Consider the following 16,195-nt stretch of genomic DNA (forward strand, 5'->3'; position numbering starts at 1 on the left):
TTACAAATTATTTTTCAGTTTACTAATACAAGTAGACTAAATAATCCAGTTATCCAAATAAAATTGTTCGGTGCCAGGGAATCACCACATAACGATTATTGTATGCGTTATTCTTTAACATTAGACTTAATAGACTACCAAGAAATCGTAGGCAAGATTCACTGAAAGCCTTGGGCCTCATAACCTATGTCTTTTATTAAATAAGTTGTAGTAGTATTTTTAACACCATCAAAAAACACATGTAACCAAGTCTAAAACTAGAAAGCATTGTTTCTAATGTCATCATACCAACTACCACTGTTAATAGCATTGGCTAATGTTGCAGCAACGTATCACTTGTGTTCCAGCGTCCTGAACTCATCCTGTTCTATCCAATGCATGGACTGCAGGTAGATGCAATAGAGAAGCCTACAGTGACCATCAATATTTAGCAGCAAATGCTTGTCAAATGAAAACATGCGTTTTCACTCTCATTTTATTAGCATTAAAAAATCTTGGCTACTACAGAAATAATGAAAGCATCAAATAAGGTTTATCTAAACCAGCGGTGTGCCACTATCTTGGTCCCAGGATCTGTTGTTGTTTTTCTCTGATTCTAAGATATGCAAGACATTCTTTTGGGTAGCACCTCCTTGGGGCTGCCAATAAAACAGCACTCACAGTAAAACGGCATACTGACACATGGGGTCCTAGAACAATGGCATACTGACACATGGGGTCCTAGAACAATGGCATACTGACACATGGGGTCCTAGAACAATGGCATACTGACACATGGGGTCCTAGAGCAATGGCATACTGACACATGGGGTCCTAGAACAATGGCATACTGACACCTGGGCTCCTAGAACAATGGCATACTGACACATGGGGTCCTAGAACAATGGCATACTGACACCTGGGCTCCTAGAACAATGGCATACTGACACCTGGGGTCCTAGAACAATGGCATACTGACACCTGGGGTCCTAGAACAATGGCACACCGACACCTGGGGTCCTAGAACAATGGCATACTGACACCTGGGGTCCTTGAACAATGGCATATTGACGTCTGGGGTCCTAGAACAATAACATAATGACACCTGGGGTCCTAGAACAATAGCATACTGACACCTGGGGTCCTAGAACAATGGCATACTGACACCTGTGGTCCTAGAACAATGGCATACTGACACCTTGGGTCTAGAACAATGGTATACTGACACCTGGGGTCCTAGAACAATGGCATACTGACACCTAGGGTCCTAAAACAATGGCATACTGACACCTGGGGTACTAGAACAATGGCATACTGACACCTGGGGTCCTAGAACAATGGCATACTGACACATGGGGTCCTAGAACAATGGCATACTGACACCTGGGGTCCTAGAACAATGGCACACCGACACCTGGGGTCCTAGAACAATGGCATACTGACACCTGGGGTCCTTGAACAATGGCATATTGACATCTGGGGTCCTAGAACAATAACATATTGACACCTGGTGTCCTAGAACAATGGCATACTGACACCTGGGGTCCTAGAACAATGGCATACTGACACCTGGGGTCCTAGAACAATGGCATACTGACACCTTGGGTCCTAGAACAATGGTATACTGACACCTGGGGTCCTAGAACAATGGCATACTGACACCTAGGGTCCTAAAACAATGGCATACTGACACCTGGGGACCTAGAACAATGGCATACTGACACCTGGGGTAGTAGAACAATGGCATACTGACACCTAGTGTCCTAGAACAATGGCATACTGACAACTGGGGGTCCTAGAACAATGGCATACTGACACCTGGGGTAGTAGAACAATGGCATACTGACACCTGGGGTCCTAGAACAATGGCATACAGGCACCTGGGGTCCTAGAACAATGGCATACTGACACCTGGGGTATTAGAACAATGGCATACTGACACCTAGGGTCCTAGAACAATGGCATACAGGCACCTGGGCTCCTAGAACAATGGCATACTGACACCTGGGGTAGTAGAACAATGGCATACTGACACCTAGGGTCCTAAAACAATGGCATACTGACAACTGGGGTCCTAGAACAATGGCATACTGACACCAGGGGTCCTAGAACAATGGCATACAGGCACCTAGGGTCCTAGAGCAATGGCATACTGACAACCTGAATCCTAGAACAATGGCATACTGACACCTGGGGTCCTAGAACAATGGCATACTGACACCTGGGGTCCTAGAACAATGGCATAGTGACAACCTGAATCCTAGAACAATGGCATACTGACACCTGGGGTCCTAGAACAATGGCATACAGGCACATGGAGTCCTAGAACAATGGCATACTGACACCTGGTGTGCTAGAACAATGGCATACAGTCACCTGGTGGAAGGAGGTGGACCAATACAAATCTAGAAAACAGTGGGTTATAGGCATAAAGCAACATTTGTAATTATATTTCCACACCCCAAACCTACGTTATTAAGAGCTATCTTTATTTTTAAACTTCTAGAATTCTTCCTAAGTTCACGTCACCTGTCATCACTTGCAGCTATTCATTTACATTACTGACATTATAGTGCATCTGTAGCATAGCACCTGGGGTCCTAGAACAATGGAATACTGACACCTGGGGTCCATGAACAATGGCATATTGACATCTGGGGTCCTAGAACAATGGCATACTGACACCTGCGGTCCTAGAACAATGGCATACTGACACCTGGGGTCCTAGAACAATAACATATTGACACCTGGGGTCCTAGAACAATGGCATACTGACACCTGGGGTCCTAGAACAATGGCATACTGACACCTGGGGTACTAGAACAATGGCATACTGACACCTGGGGTTCTAGAACAATGGCATACTGACACCTGGGGTCCTAGAACAATGGCATACTGACACCTGGGGTCCTAGAACAATGGCACACTGACACCTGTGGTCCTAGAACAATGGCATACTGACACCTGGGGTCCTTGAACAATGGCATATTGACGTCTGGGGTCCTAGAACAATGGCATACTGACACCTGGGGTACTAGAACAATGGCATACTGACACCTGGGGTCCTAGAACAATGGCATACTGACACCTGGGGTCCTAGAACAATGGCATACTGACAACCTGAATCCTAGAACAATGGCATACTGACACCTGGGGTCCTAGAACAATGGCATACAGGCACATGGAGTCCTAGAACAATGGCATACTGACACCTGGTGTGCTAGAACAATGGCATACAGTCACCTGGTGGAAGGAGGTGGACTAATACAAATCTAGAAAACAGTGGGTTATAGGCATAAAGCAACATTTGTAATTATATTTCCACACCCCAAACCTACGTTATTAAGAGCTATCTTTATTTTTAAACTTCTAGAATTCTTCCTAAGTTCACGTCACCTGTCATCACTTGCAGCTATTCATTTATATTACTGACATTTTAGTGCATCTGTAGCATAGATACAGTAGAGACAGCTATTTTGTGATGTGTACCAATGTTCACATGAATGCAAATCCTGCAGTAAGGAACTACATACCTTAGTGATGAAACTGTTCAATGAATTGATAAATTGCATTCTAGTAAATATTGGTTTAGGCCACAAAATGTCTCTCTATTATATGTATTCAATACGTGCAATCACATTAAGGGTAGCCAGCAAAAAGAGATCGGTAGATGGCTCCATAAAATAGAGGCAGCCATTTTGCATACTGAATCAACATTCATAAGGATGCAACATTGGCAGCACTGAGGCACTTCAAACCTCACTGGTGAAACTGTCTCTTAGTGAAATGATAGCATGCATTCCAGTATTTGTGTAGGCCACAAAATATCTACTCCCATAAGAGCTTCATTACTAACAAAGCGGGTAGGGTACATTATTCGGACCCAGCGGCATTGGTCTTTTAATGTCTGCATTATGATTGGCAACATTGTAAATGTCGCCAATCACACTGACAACATTGTCCACCTGCAAGTGGCGGCTTTTAGCCTGCCGACATTTTCCTGTCAGCAGGTTAAGTATCTACATTTACAGGGTCGGAATAGTGTCTGCCACCGAACAATCCATGTATGGTCAACTTGCTCTAAACTCTAGCAGTCAGTCAGACACTTGCTTTCATTGGCTAACTTGCTCTAGATGCTAATTGGTGATTGGTTGCTGGTTCAATGCAACAGCCCTACTGTATATATTTCACTAATACAGGTAAAATGAGGCTAGCCAGTCAATCCTGGTATTTATTTGTTTAACCATTGGATCTTTGGTGTTTGGTGCAAAGTAGGCATAAATAATGCATTAAAGGGACACCATCATGATGTTTTAGGCTTTGACTTTCAAAATGATGACTTTCTATGCAAACTATTATCCACTCAAAATAGCTGTCAACCATAAGCTTCTAAAGATGTTTAAATATACATTTACACTTTACACCTTTGATGATAGTGTCCCTCTAAATAAAAGCATATCTCCTTCCAAAATATCAAGCAACATAGGCTGCTTTTAGTTTGTGTATTGATATACACGTATGCATTTATCTGTCAGTATATATTGTATGTATTGATTTTAGTGATAACATAGTCGTTGTAGTCTGCACAAGACTCTATTTGCTATGGGTATATCTGTCCAGTTTGAAATCTCTTTTAGGTTGGACTCTTTATTCAAATTTCTGATATTTGAAAGCAGAACTTAAGTCATAGAGAGCAAAGTAGCTTTACTAAGTAGAGAAAAAAAAAATTGCAATAGCGTGCTTGGGCTACAAAATGTGTGATCCATGGAAAATTGTATTACCTTTTATTTAATGAATATTTAATGATTATATATTATGATGGGAGTGAATTCTCTGTACAGCGCTGCGGAATTAGTGGCGCTATATAAATAAATGATGATGATGATGAATCTGATACATAAAAATTATAATACATGACATACATAAAAAAAAAATCCAATTAAAAACCATTCGTGAACAGTTATCTAAATATGAATATTATCAGCAAGTATAACATCTACACAGCATTTGACTTTTTGAAATTGAGAAGAAATTATTGACACAAATGGTATTCATTCTGTGGATATGACCATTGAATGGTCCTGATTGTCGAGTCCCTATTTAGAGATTGGACAAGCAACTAGAATTTTTAATACAGGTGTATATTTGCCCAGCAGTGTTTAGATAATTGTTCATACTTGGTTTTTAATTTGATTGGTTTTTTTTATGTATGTCATGTATTAAAAGTTTTTATGTATACTATATAATCAATGTATATTCATTAAATAAAAGGTACATTTTCTACAGATCACTCATTTTGTGGCTCGAGCACGTTATTGCAACTTTGTTTTTTGCTTCTGTATATGGTTGTTGGGGATTGAAGACCCTGTGCTATTAGCAAACTTCAACAACGCCCTATTAAGTGCCAAAAATGACTTATTTTCTATGTGTATATCTTACCAAGTAGAGAGCCCAGCATCTGCAATTACTCCACAGATTAAAATTGTATGCTTGCGAGCATAGTGATCTGGTACAATCAATAAATAAATGGAAGTACTACTGTTCTCAAAATATCCCTTTAGATGGGTTAGCCAGAATTTCCTACCATTTGCACCAGCGTCACATGACAAAATGGAACCACTTCCATACCCAGATGAACACTTTGTTCAAGTGCATTCAGATATGATATTTATACACACCTTGGTAAATAGAGTCTTTTGTTTGTGTATTTCCATGTACTGTATGTTTGTCCATGTGTGTATAATGTACCTACATGTGTATAATGTACCTACATGTGTGTGCAGCTTGCATTAAATCACTTCCTATCGTGGCAGGACATTCTATCACTTTGAAGTGGCATGGGACAGCTCTATGCACAACTCCCTACTGCTGAATCGTGTCACTCCATACAGAGAGAAGATCTACATGACCTTGTCTGCCTATGTAGAGGTGAGACTTTGCACACAGGAAATGTCCATTTTCAGTATTGACCACCTGCACAATAAAAATCTAACTTTTCTGCACTAGAGATAAATTTCTTATCATGCTTTCTTAATGTCTAAGCTTTAGAAGTAACACTTATTGAAGATGAGTATTTAAGATGCAAAGATACATTATCACATTTAATATATATGACATAATGGGTATTGTAGTGCTCCAGGGTTACCAGAGTAGCATGGTGCATAACCTGTGTTAATCGGCTCTGCAGCAAAGAGTCCCTGGTAAATATGTGCATGCTGTAGGTATTATGTACTCTTTGTGGAGCCTTGTAAGTCTGTGTAGATCTATACAGTACTATATTGACCCTAATTCAAATATGTGGTTTATAGAAATATTTAAAAGGCAACTGCATACTTAATTATATATTTTTTTTAAAAGATATCCCCAATGGATAATAGGATGTTTTACAAATGATAGTTATAAACTTTTCTACTGCCCTGTGGTGGAAAAAAATAGCCTAAAATAAAGTTTTTCCCCAGTGCAGGATAGGACTTTCTGATCCGCATGAGAAGCACTGTAGAGACAGCCTCACAATGAGCAAAGTTAGGTTGATTTTAAAGGTACATGCTCTAGGGCAATATGCAAAGAAACAAGTCATATTCATAAGATGAGACTTCTGGGTAACAACACTTACATGGAAGACCTTTTAGACAATGTTTTAGCCACTGGGGTTTTATAGCATTATACAGAGTATACACCCACGTACAGCTTGTTTTACATATATTAGATTTCCTTGCTGCAGTTTATTTGCATAATAATCATTATCATTTATTTATATATCGCAATCATATTACGCGGAACTTTAAAGAGAATATTTAATTATTCCCTGCCTCCATTGGAGTTTACAGTCTAAATTTTGTACCACACCAATGCACACATAGTAGGGTCCAAAGGGTTTTGTGGTAGGAATTCAGAGCTGCCTTAGATAACCCAAACATACATGGGGAGAGCATAGAAACTCCACACAGATTATTCCCTGGTCTAAGGGCTGCGAGGAATCAATGCTAATCAATGTGCCACCATTTGTTTCTAAGAGGCTTAAATAGCTCTTTAATTGTTTTTGTTTCAGTGAGCCTATATTTATTGAAAATAGTAGGTAGGTTTACTTACTATTAATGAGTATCAATAAAAATAGTATTTCTACATGCAGACCACCATGCGTCTCTCCATGATCCACCCAGTATTCTCCTACTACACTATGTGGCCTTTTGATTGGACTAGTTCCTCTATGTTTAATTGAAAGTAAATCTTTTGGACACACAAATCACTAATTATCCTAAATAAATGATAAACAATAAACTAAAACTGTTGTTTGTTCCCACAGATGGAGAATTGTACACAGCCAGCGGTGATCACCAAAGACTTCTGCATGGTCTTTTATTCTCGGGACGCCAAACTGCCTGCCTGCCGCTCCATCCGAAACTTATTTGGCACTGGCAGCCTGCGAGCTTCAGAGAGGTCAGTTCATGATAACAGTTATAACTAAGTTTTATTGTGTATAAAATTGGCAACATACCAAACATACTTACACATGTGATTCAATCCAAAGTTGGTGGTTTAAATGCTGCTCTCTGGTTGTCAATATTGCTATGTGTTAACTCATGTCTATGTAGTCTATTTTATAACTGCCCATCCAGTTACAAAGTAGATCATTGATAAGCAGTAATGCACTCCCACACAGCTATCTCTGGCTTTGCAGTGCAGAGCAAAATCATTACAATAATATACACAAAATATGCGCCAACATCTAATTTAACAACTGCGCTCTTCTTACTCATACTTCTGCACCAGTAACACCAAGCGTTACTGTCCCGACAAACTCCTTGATTCAAGTTAGACCCTGACTGGGTGTAAGGTCTAATGTAATTCTTTCACATGTCTTGTTCCAGATCTTGATATTACTTTTCTATTATATAGAAAAATAGCATACAGAACCACGAGAGGTTATAGCTTTCCATTAATGGCGCTCTATGACCCCCAACTGAAAAGCTATATCCTCTTCTTATTTGTACAGTGCAGCAATGTTTCTCTCTTCAACAGTAACCGTATAACTGGGGTATATGAACTCAGTCTTTGCCGGGTTGCAGAAGCCAGCAGTCCAGGTGAGTGGCTATTTTTCTATTGTCAGTCAGTCCCCCACTGTTTTAGTAGCTGCTTCAGTCCTGCTATATATCTTGATGTGCATTTTGTGTGCTTCAGATGCAGTGGCTTTCAACCATTATTTTACAGTTATATTAAATGGTATAGACAATGTCCTTCAACAATCCAGTAACTTCAGATTACTTTTATTTTAAAGCTTTATTTATAAAATGACAATTTGTACAAACTATATAAATAAATAATATTATTGTTCAGTAGGGTAACAGTAATATAACAATAAGAAAATTATATAATAGAAACAAAACATTATCAGTGTGTCATTTATCTATCTTATAAACATAATAAAATGAGATGGGATGAAAGGGAAGGGGAAAGTTAAGGGAGAGGGGGGAGGAGCACCTCACCCAGGATCAGACCATTTATTGAACATGGCTCAGAGCTTGCATTGTTTGCCTATATCAAATATATGATTATATATTGAAGAATAAATAGTTATACATTGAAGAAGATATACAAAATATATACATGTTCTTGAAATGATCACAGCCAAGTTAATGCTATTCTGTAAATTACCACTTTGTGACGTCCACCTAGGGATGCAGAGGAGACGCAGGCGTGTGTTAGACACTTCTGTGGCCTACGTTCGGGGGGAGGAGAACCTTGCTGGCTGGAGGCCTCGGAGTGACAGCTTAATCCTTGACCACCAATGGGAGTTGGAGAAACTCAGCCTACTCCAGGAGGTATATCCCAGATCTTATCAGCTATTTATCATATTTTCCTTTCCATGAAATATAACACTTGAAAGGCCAATCATGATAAGTACATTCACCATCATCATAAACTCCTCTTAATACTTTGCAGGATGCTGTGAACACAACCACCAAATTCCTGGGCTCAGTGGTTCCTTCTTTCTGGCTAGTTAGATGGATTTTCAGATACATAACATATATTGATTTTATACTTTTAATCATAAATTTGAGGCTCATTACAGAAGGTGGAGATACATTTTGCTATGACCATTGCTTGAGTGCTTGTCCAACTGAATGTGATTATTGATGGTGTTTTATTTAGTAATAGTTTGTATTGTACAAGAAAGCATTTTTCTTAAGCCTACAGGGTTTACATCGATCAATAACTTACATCCTCATTACTTGAGGTGTTTTTATAAATTGTAGTTAAAAAAATCGAGGACTATGTCTTCCAATCATTGCATTTGTTCAGGTTGAGAGGACCCGGCATTACCTGCTGCTACGGGAGAAGCTGGAAGCCACACTCAGGGGAGCCACGGATGCTTTTACTCCTTCTCCTAGTGACGAGATCCTGCCCCTCAGCCCTACATATCAGGTGGTGCAACTCACAGAGCAAGGGTCCCCACATGTGGAGGAAAACCCACTGGAGAGTGCCAGTGAGAGACAGAAAGAGCTGGCTGCCAAGGTGAGCGGCATTTTATTTATCAGGAAGGTAATAATCCAGCCATCCTTCTTAATCCCGACTCACAGGAATTTACTTTATTTATATGACTTTTCTTAAAAAACTGCTTTATTTTACATTTTAAAATATACAAAACTGAACAAATGCAGCGATTCAATGATAAAATTTACTGTCCTGTGAAAATGCCTACAGATACAGAACTTGCAGTTTTACAATAGAATAATATCATATTAAATGTAATTGTGTCCTGTGACTGCCATGTGTAGCAGTAACATAAATGCTTAACTGCTGGGTTATCTTATTACTAGTCTTAGCATTATGTATTATTTTTCATAGCTAAGACCCAATGAAAGTCTATGTACCAGCATCCAAGCAAATACCCAGATACTATACCTACTGCCTTACCTTAGTGTCTATATAGTTTATAACAGACACTGTTTATTTAGACAGGACAGGTGGTTCAGTTGTTATCCAGAATTGTGCTAGGTTTTCTGGGCAGGCAGCTCCCTAATGGCTTGTCTTATTGAACCAGCAGCCCTAGTGTTATCCACCTAGTCCAGCAGAGAGACCTCTGGTTCTATTTTATCTTCTACCATCCCAATACCTTTGTAATTGGGGCACCTCCCGGCAAGGGAAGGGCTGGCAAATTTTAGCCCGGCAGGCAGAACTCCATTAGCAACATTTTAAAGGAAAAAATGCAGGTGGCCCAGTGACCCAACCCAAGGTAGCCCTCCATGGGACCGGCCCAGGGGGCAGATGCTCCCCAGCCAACAGCCTGGATTCACACAATCTGGCAGGGGTAAAAGATACTCTATATACACTAACATTCTATTCCAGAGTGTCAGCCTATGGGAACAATTCAATGAAACCTTCCTAGTGTCCTCTCTAATATATTCCTATTGTTTATGTGTCATTTCACCCACATCTCTCTGCTATTCAATTGTTCCCTGAAAGTCCAGGCCTTTATATTTACTATATTAAACTCATTTTAGACTTCTAATATAAGAGTCTTAACACCAGTATTGTTTTCATAAGAGTACCGTTAAATAGGGGTGGACTATACATACCAGCTATGTTTATTATTGATAACTGCATGAAGAAAAACATCTACCTCCACTGTCAATTACATGATTGATAAGATGCCAATTAACTGTTTTTGTTCAATATGGAGACTCCCTGAGAATATGTTGAGCCTATATAATGAGCACTCAATCCTACCCAAAGTCATCTGATGAAAATAGTTTTCCCTACATCACTATGGTTTTCTTGAAGATATAACTTTTACCTTAGTTAAACACAAGCAGTCTTTAACCTTATCTCCAGCGCCGTAACTAGGGCTGTACGATAGGGGCGACCGCCCAGGGCGCAACACTAAAGGGGGGCACAGTTTATAAATATTTTAGGTTCATTTGGTTAAAATTGAGAGCTAGGGGGCGGCATTTTTGTTTTTCGCCCCAGGCGCTAAAATTTCAAGTTACGGCTCTGCTTATCTCCCATTCATCTGACATTCCAAGACGTGTATATTTATTAGCCACAATACCAAATAGACTAATATTATGCAGATAATTTCTAGCCAGTGTCCAAATAGATTAATAGCACAGATAGTCGCAAGTCTGGTCCCATTTAACAAAAAATGCATTTAGGTCACAGGAGTGTGGAAAATAAAAATGACAACACATTGCCAACAAACAAATCCCAACTTCAATGCCTCCCTCCCTGCTTATACCAGATACCTCAACTAAGTACACTCCCAACAACTGGAAAACAAGTCTCTTTCAGATCATGTGCAAACCGCAACAATGGACCTTCAATGCTCCTTAAAGTGTGCAGGTACACCTACTTATCAGCCTAGCGCTTTTCATGGTGTGCGCTCGTCCTCTCACTGTCTTTGGAAAAACATCCATATCAGTCATCTACACCTAGTTTTGAAGATTGACGAATGCTTCGAAAAATGCTCTGAGTGGAAACAGTAGAAATCTCATCAACGTCTTACTTAGGGGCCACACAGCCACTATTCATTTAAACATTTTCTTTTTTTTTTTTCCTAAACTACTGCCAGGTTCCGATTCACATGTATTTATTTAATAATGAGAGTGGTGTGGCTATTAGGACTGTCTTTATTACACTAGCTATATGCTTTTCCACAGAAGTGCAAATGGAGGGTACACTGTGCATCCCATTACGTATAGGCATGAGGCGTGATCTTAGATGTGATACAGAAAAAAGGCCTTTTACACATAGGAAAAGGCCATGTGCCCTCCTGCAAAGCAGGGAACTCCCTATAAATCAAGTGATCACATTTAACTAATTCTGTCCCACAAAATGAAATCTCATTTCTGCACTTCAGTAAGTGCACTTCTGCACCTAATCTGCACTTATCAAGGAACAGCCTCGTTGGGCCATTTGCTCCCATTAGCCGAAGCAAACTTTTGGTGACTTAGAATAAAATACAAGGTTCTACCTAGCAGTGCTCAGTGGATCTGACATTTGGTGGTTTAATTGATGTGAATGAGAAGTTCATGGGTTGTAGATTTGACAACCTGAGCAAGACCTTCTCGTGCAGGAGAGAGGATCTCCTACTCCAACTGTTAGATGTATCGGGGACTGTTAGTAAGTAAAACTTCTAAGTTACCTAATTATACCCAAAAATTATATTTTTGGGTAGTGTTAGCCTTTAAATATGTGGGGGTCTGGACCTAATAGATGGTGGCAACTTCGGGGGAGTGAAATTGTTCTCCTTCTGAATGGGGAGGAGGGGATACAGTGCTTTCCTTGATGAATGTAGACTACCCAAAAATGCTTTAGATTCTGCACCCACATGTAAAAATGAGATTTAATGTTGCAAAATGAGATATGAACTTCAAGGAGTATGGAGGATGCATTTTGGGAAGTATTTTCAGCCTAGTGGATGTTTACAGAGCTTTCAGCCATTCATGTATTTTTATATGCTAGTAATGGGGTGCATGTCTCAATGGGCATAACTAAAATGTACAAATGTCAGGCATGACATAAAGACAGTCTCATGAGTTAATAAAAAACATTCAATTGGCAATATTTTATGAAGGTAAAAATGAAAAAGTTGTGATTCACTAGGATGTGATCCAAAGTGGTACATGGATACACTGGAAAATATGATGTAGGACAGGCTCCTCCTTGTGCGCACGGTAAACATTTAGGTACACTCGCACAAAAATAAGTGCAGCTGATTAATTTTGTCTACTTAATAAATGATCTTCATTGAGGGCAAGTCACCTATATATTGAAAATCAACTCATTCAACAATTATAGGAGGTGTCCTGCCTGTAAATATTGACTTGGAGCAATGACTCCTAAATACATAATTATGTTACATATATAGATCTTGGTAACTTGTACTGTCTAGGGATGTGATGGTGATGGTAGAATCGGTCCTTTTTATCCTGTAAAATATTTTTAAAGTGTTTTGATCCATTTCTAAAGACAGATGTCTGGATCTAAATTTAGGTCAGGTATCAAACTTATATTAATTATTACTGGTTATGCTATGGCCAGTGCTATGCGTACCTGCAATTGCAGGGCACTATCGTATGCGATCCGCCAGGCCATATGACTACCAGTATCCTACACTTAAATCTCTGATATAAAGCCCGGGACTTGTCACTTGTGATGTACTGTGACATCCTGTCTTGGAGGGTGCACGTAAGAAAAGAGGAAGAAAGGGTACAGTTATCAAACATAATGTGCCCATTAAGCAGGCATAGAGTTTTGGAAAGGACACATATGCCCAAGCTCAGGGTGGCAGGCTGCCCCTTGTTTCACCATCTTGCCACATTCTTGCTAACATAAAAAACCTACAATCATTTAGCTGTTGGTTGAATACAAGTATATTATATATATGAATGGGACATTGAGGAGTTTTAGACAATGGAGCTTGGTGGCTGTTTTGGGAGCACAATAGCAGCCTAGGGAGGCAAAACATTAAAATAGAATGCTGTCCTTTAGTATGGTCCCTGTTAGCAATGACAAGGTGTATAGGACTCCCATGTGGTACCGATGCCACATGTTGGTGACAATAAGCAATTTTTATATATTTTTCCAGTGGAAAAGTGGAAATTGAACTTTTCTCATTTTATCAGCTGTCTTCTTACCTTCAAATTACAGCCCAGATCGTAACAAAGCGATATACTGACAACTGTGAAGAGTAAATGTAAATGCCTATCCTGGAATATTGCTGAAAGATAATATGGTTATACATGATTATAGATGGTTCGTTAAACCAATAGCCTTCTATTTTACTGTCATTATGCCTCTTTGTAATTGATAGCATATAATGTCTCTATGTTTTTATCAGTCACTAATTTTGGGATATGTATATTTTACAGTGTCTTCGCCTGCTCACCCACACCTTTAACAGAGAGTACACTTACAGTCATGTGTGTGTGAGCGCCAGTGAGAGCAAGGTGAGAAATCCCAGTGGACCCAAGTCCCTGCATTGCACACAGAAATATGAAATACATATAATTTAATCAATTAACCTATTGTTATAATTTACTAGGCCCTTTATTCCTTACTACAAATGGAGTCCTTGAAAAACTCAAAGTCTACAAAATTAGACCCCACTATGTCATCATAAGAGATAACATGTCATCATTTGTATTTGCAGCTTTCTGAGATGTCAGTCACACTTCTACGTGACCCCTCTCTTCCTGGCCTTGGGGTCTCTTCTCTCACTCCATCTAGTACCTGTCCCTCCCTTGTAGAAGGTCGATACTGCAGCCCTGAGGCCAGGTCAGTTATGATCAATAGTCAGAAGAAGCTCTCGCTTGGCAAAGTGTGTAAAAATAGGACTACTTACAATATTTCATATACTGTATTTTTATTTGTAGCTTATTTATTCAGGGATATCTGAAAAAGAATTGCTGATTGGTTACTGCACATTTGTACTCTGATGTATATTAAGAGCAAGAGTGTTTTACAGCTTGAGGTACTTAGGATTCGGGTCTGGACTTGGGATTGAATGGGGGCCTAACATCAGGTGTGGTGATTAAGTTCGGAGGTTTAGATTTACTATTTGGGCTACCATAAAGGAAATGTAAAAGTTAGGTTGAGTGTTATTGTTATGGGGATGGGTGGGGGTATCCAAGAGATTTTAAGATTCCTCTCCCTTGTCTTCCTAGGACACAAGGGAAGAGATAAGCGCAGATTCCATGACTAAGAAATCTAATGCTGGGCCCAAGACAATAGACAAATGCCCCTTCTGCTCTTTTATTAAACCACCATTCAACTACATTGTATGGATGGTGTCAGCCTGAAAGGAATTTGCGTCAATCATATGAATAAGACAAATGTATACAATTATAAGGATTCATAAATGCAGAGTAAAACTAATTTGGATAGTTCTGACATGCACAGTATAAAACATTTTATAGACTCCCCTAAATTATTATTTTTTAAGCAAAATGTAAAGTATACAGAGGTTTGACAACATTAATTTACATTGCATTACGGTGTTCTAATTACAATGCCCTTTTCTTCCATCTATCTTCAACTTCCAGTCCCCAGCCTCTCTCACGAGCATTTAACTCTGAGAGGGACCCTCCAAGCCCTCCAGGAGAGCTGCAAAAATCACCCAGCACAGGACTCAAGATCCCTCTTAGCTTGTTTGTTCCTGACATACAAGAAATCCGGGTTAGGTAAGTAGAACAATGGATTGCCATTCTGTATCTAATTCCGTGAAAATAAGTTGATTGCCCCCGCTGCTTCTGCTCTGTTACCATACACGAATCAATGATTGAAGGAGGAAGTGCTGTGTGCAACAAATACCAAACACCTCTGCTTCCTTCTGCAGTGACTATGGGACTGATTCATTAAGGATCTTAAATGAAGAGGATTCTTATTTCAGTCTCCTGGACAAAACCATGTTACAATGCAAGGGGTGCAAATGAGTGTTCTGTTTTGTACATAAGTTAAATACTGCCTGTTTTTTCATGTAGCACACACATATCAACTTTAAATTTCAGTGTACAAATAAGCTATCAAGTATTTGTGTGCTACATGAAAAAACAGGCAGTATTTAACTTATGTGCAAAACAGAGCACTCATTTGCACCCCTTGCATTGTAACATGGTTTTGTCCAGGAGACTGCAATAAGAATCCTCTTCATTTAAGATCCTTAATGAATCAGGCCCCATATTATCATTATTAGTGACTAAAAGCACAAGTAGGATAGATATAGGGTAGGTGAGATACTTATCTCACTCTATTTGTGCTATCACAGACGGCACTGATAATATAGTGACAGCAGAAGGAAGTGCTTGTGATTGGTGTATTTGTCACGAAGAGCTTCAATAATTCCGGAGCAATGTAACTAGTAATTCAGGTGGAGAAGTTCTTGAATTGGTAGAGGACAGTACTGCAAATGCTGCCTCAGGTAGCATGGCCATTGAGGAACACCCTTATATATAACATGATGTTTTATCATTTTTCTCTCCTTTTGATGGTCACATCCTTGGTAATCCCTTTAATTTAGGTGTATAAACAATCTGAGCTAAATAATTTTAGTGTCAAAAAACAGACTTTTTCGAGTAAAATCAGGCCACACCTTAGCCCCTAGTCATACAATGTTTGCATGTATGTACTACTTGGACTATAGTATATGAGTTAATATGTTTGGAAAGAATCACTTGTTTTTTTTATAGGCAGTTGGTTTTAGATATGAGAATATTCA

General features: G+C 39.4%; 1 protein-coding gene across 17 annotated transcripts in view; it reads left to right on the top strand.

Annotated features, from left to right (window-relative positions):
* Nucleotides 1–16,195, top strand: part of KIF1A (kinesin family member 1A) — a 137,121-nt gene that overhangs the window by 109,734 nt on the left and 11,192 nt on the right. For all 17 annotated transcript variants that reach the window (XM_075201804.1, XM_075201805.1, XM_075201807.1 and 14 more), the window contains 8 exons: nt 5,793–5,907; nt 7,283–7,416; nt 7,999–8,060; nt 8,653–8,798; nt 9,280–9,492; nt 13,851–13,928; nt 14,132–14,256; nt 15,024–15,161. In XM_075201804.1, the coding sequence (XP_075057905.1) occupies nt 5,793–5,907; nt 7,283–7,416; nt 7,999–8,060; nt 8,653–8,798; nt 9,280–9,492; nt 13,851–13,928; nt 14,132–14,256; nt 15,024–15,161 (1,011 nt within the window). The remainder of the gene's footprint in view (nt 1–5,792; nt 5,908–7,282; nt 7,417–7,998; nt 8,061–8,652; nt 8,799–9,279; nt 9,493–13,850; nt 13,929–14,131; nt 14,257–15,023; nt 15,162–16,195) is intronic.

Source organism: Mixophyes fleayi, chromosome 3 (assembly GCF_038048845.1).
Source record: "Mixophyes fleayi isolate aMixFle1 chromosome 3, aMixFle1.hap1, whole genome shotgun sequence".
Lineage (NCBI taxonomy): Eukaryota > Metazoa > Chordata > Amphibia > Anura > Limnodynastidae > Mixophyes > Mixophyes fleayi.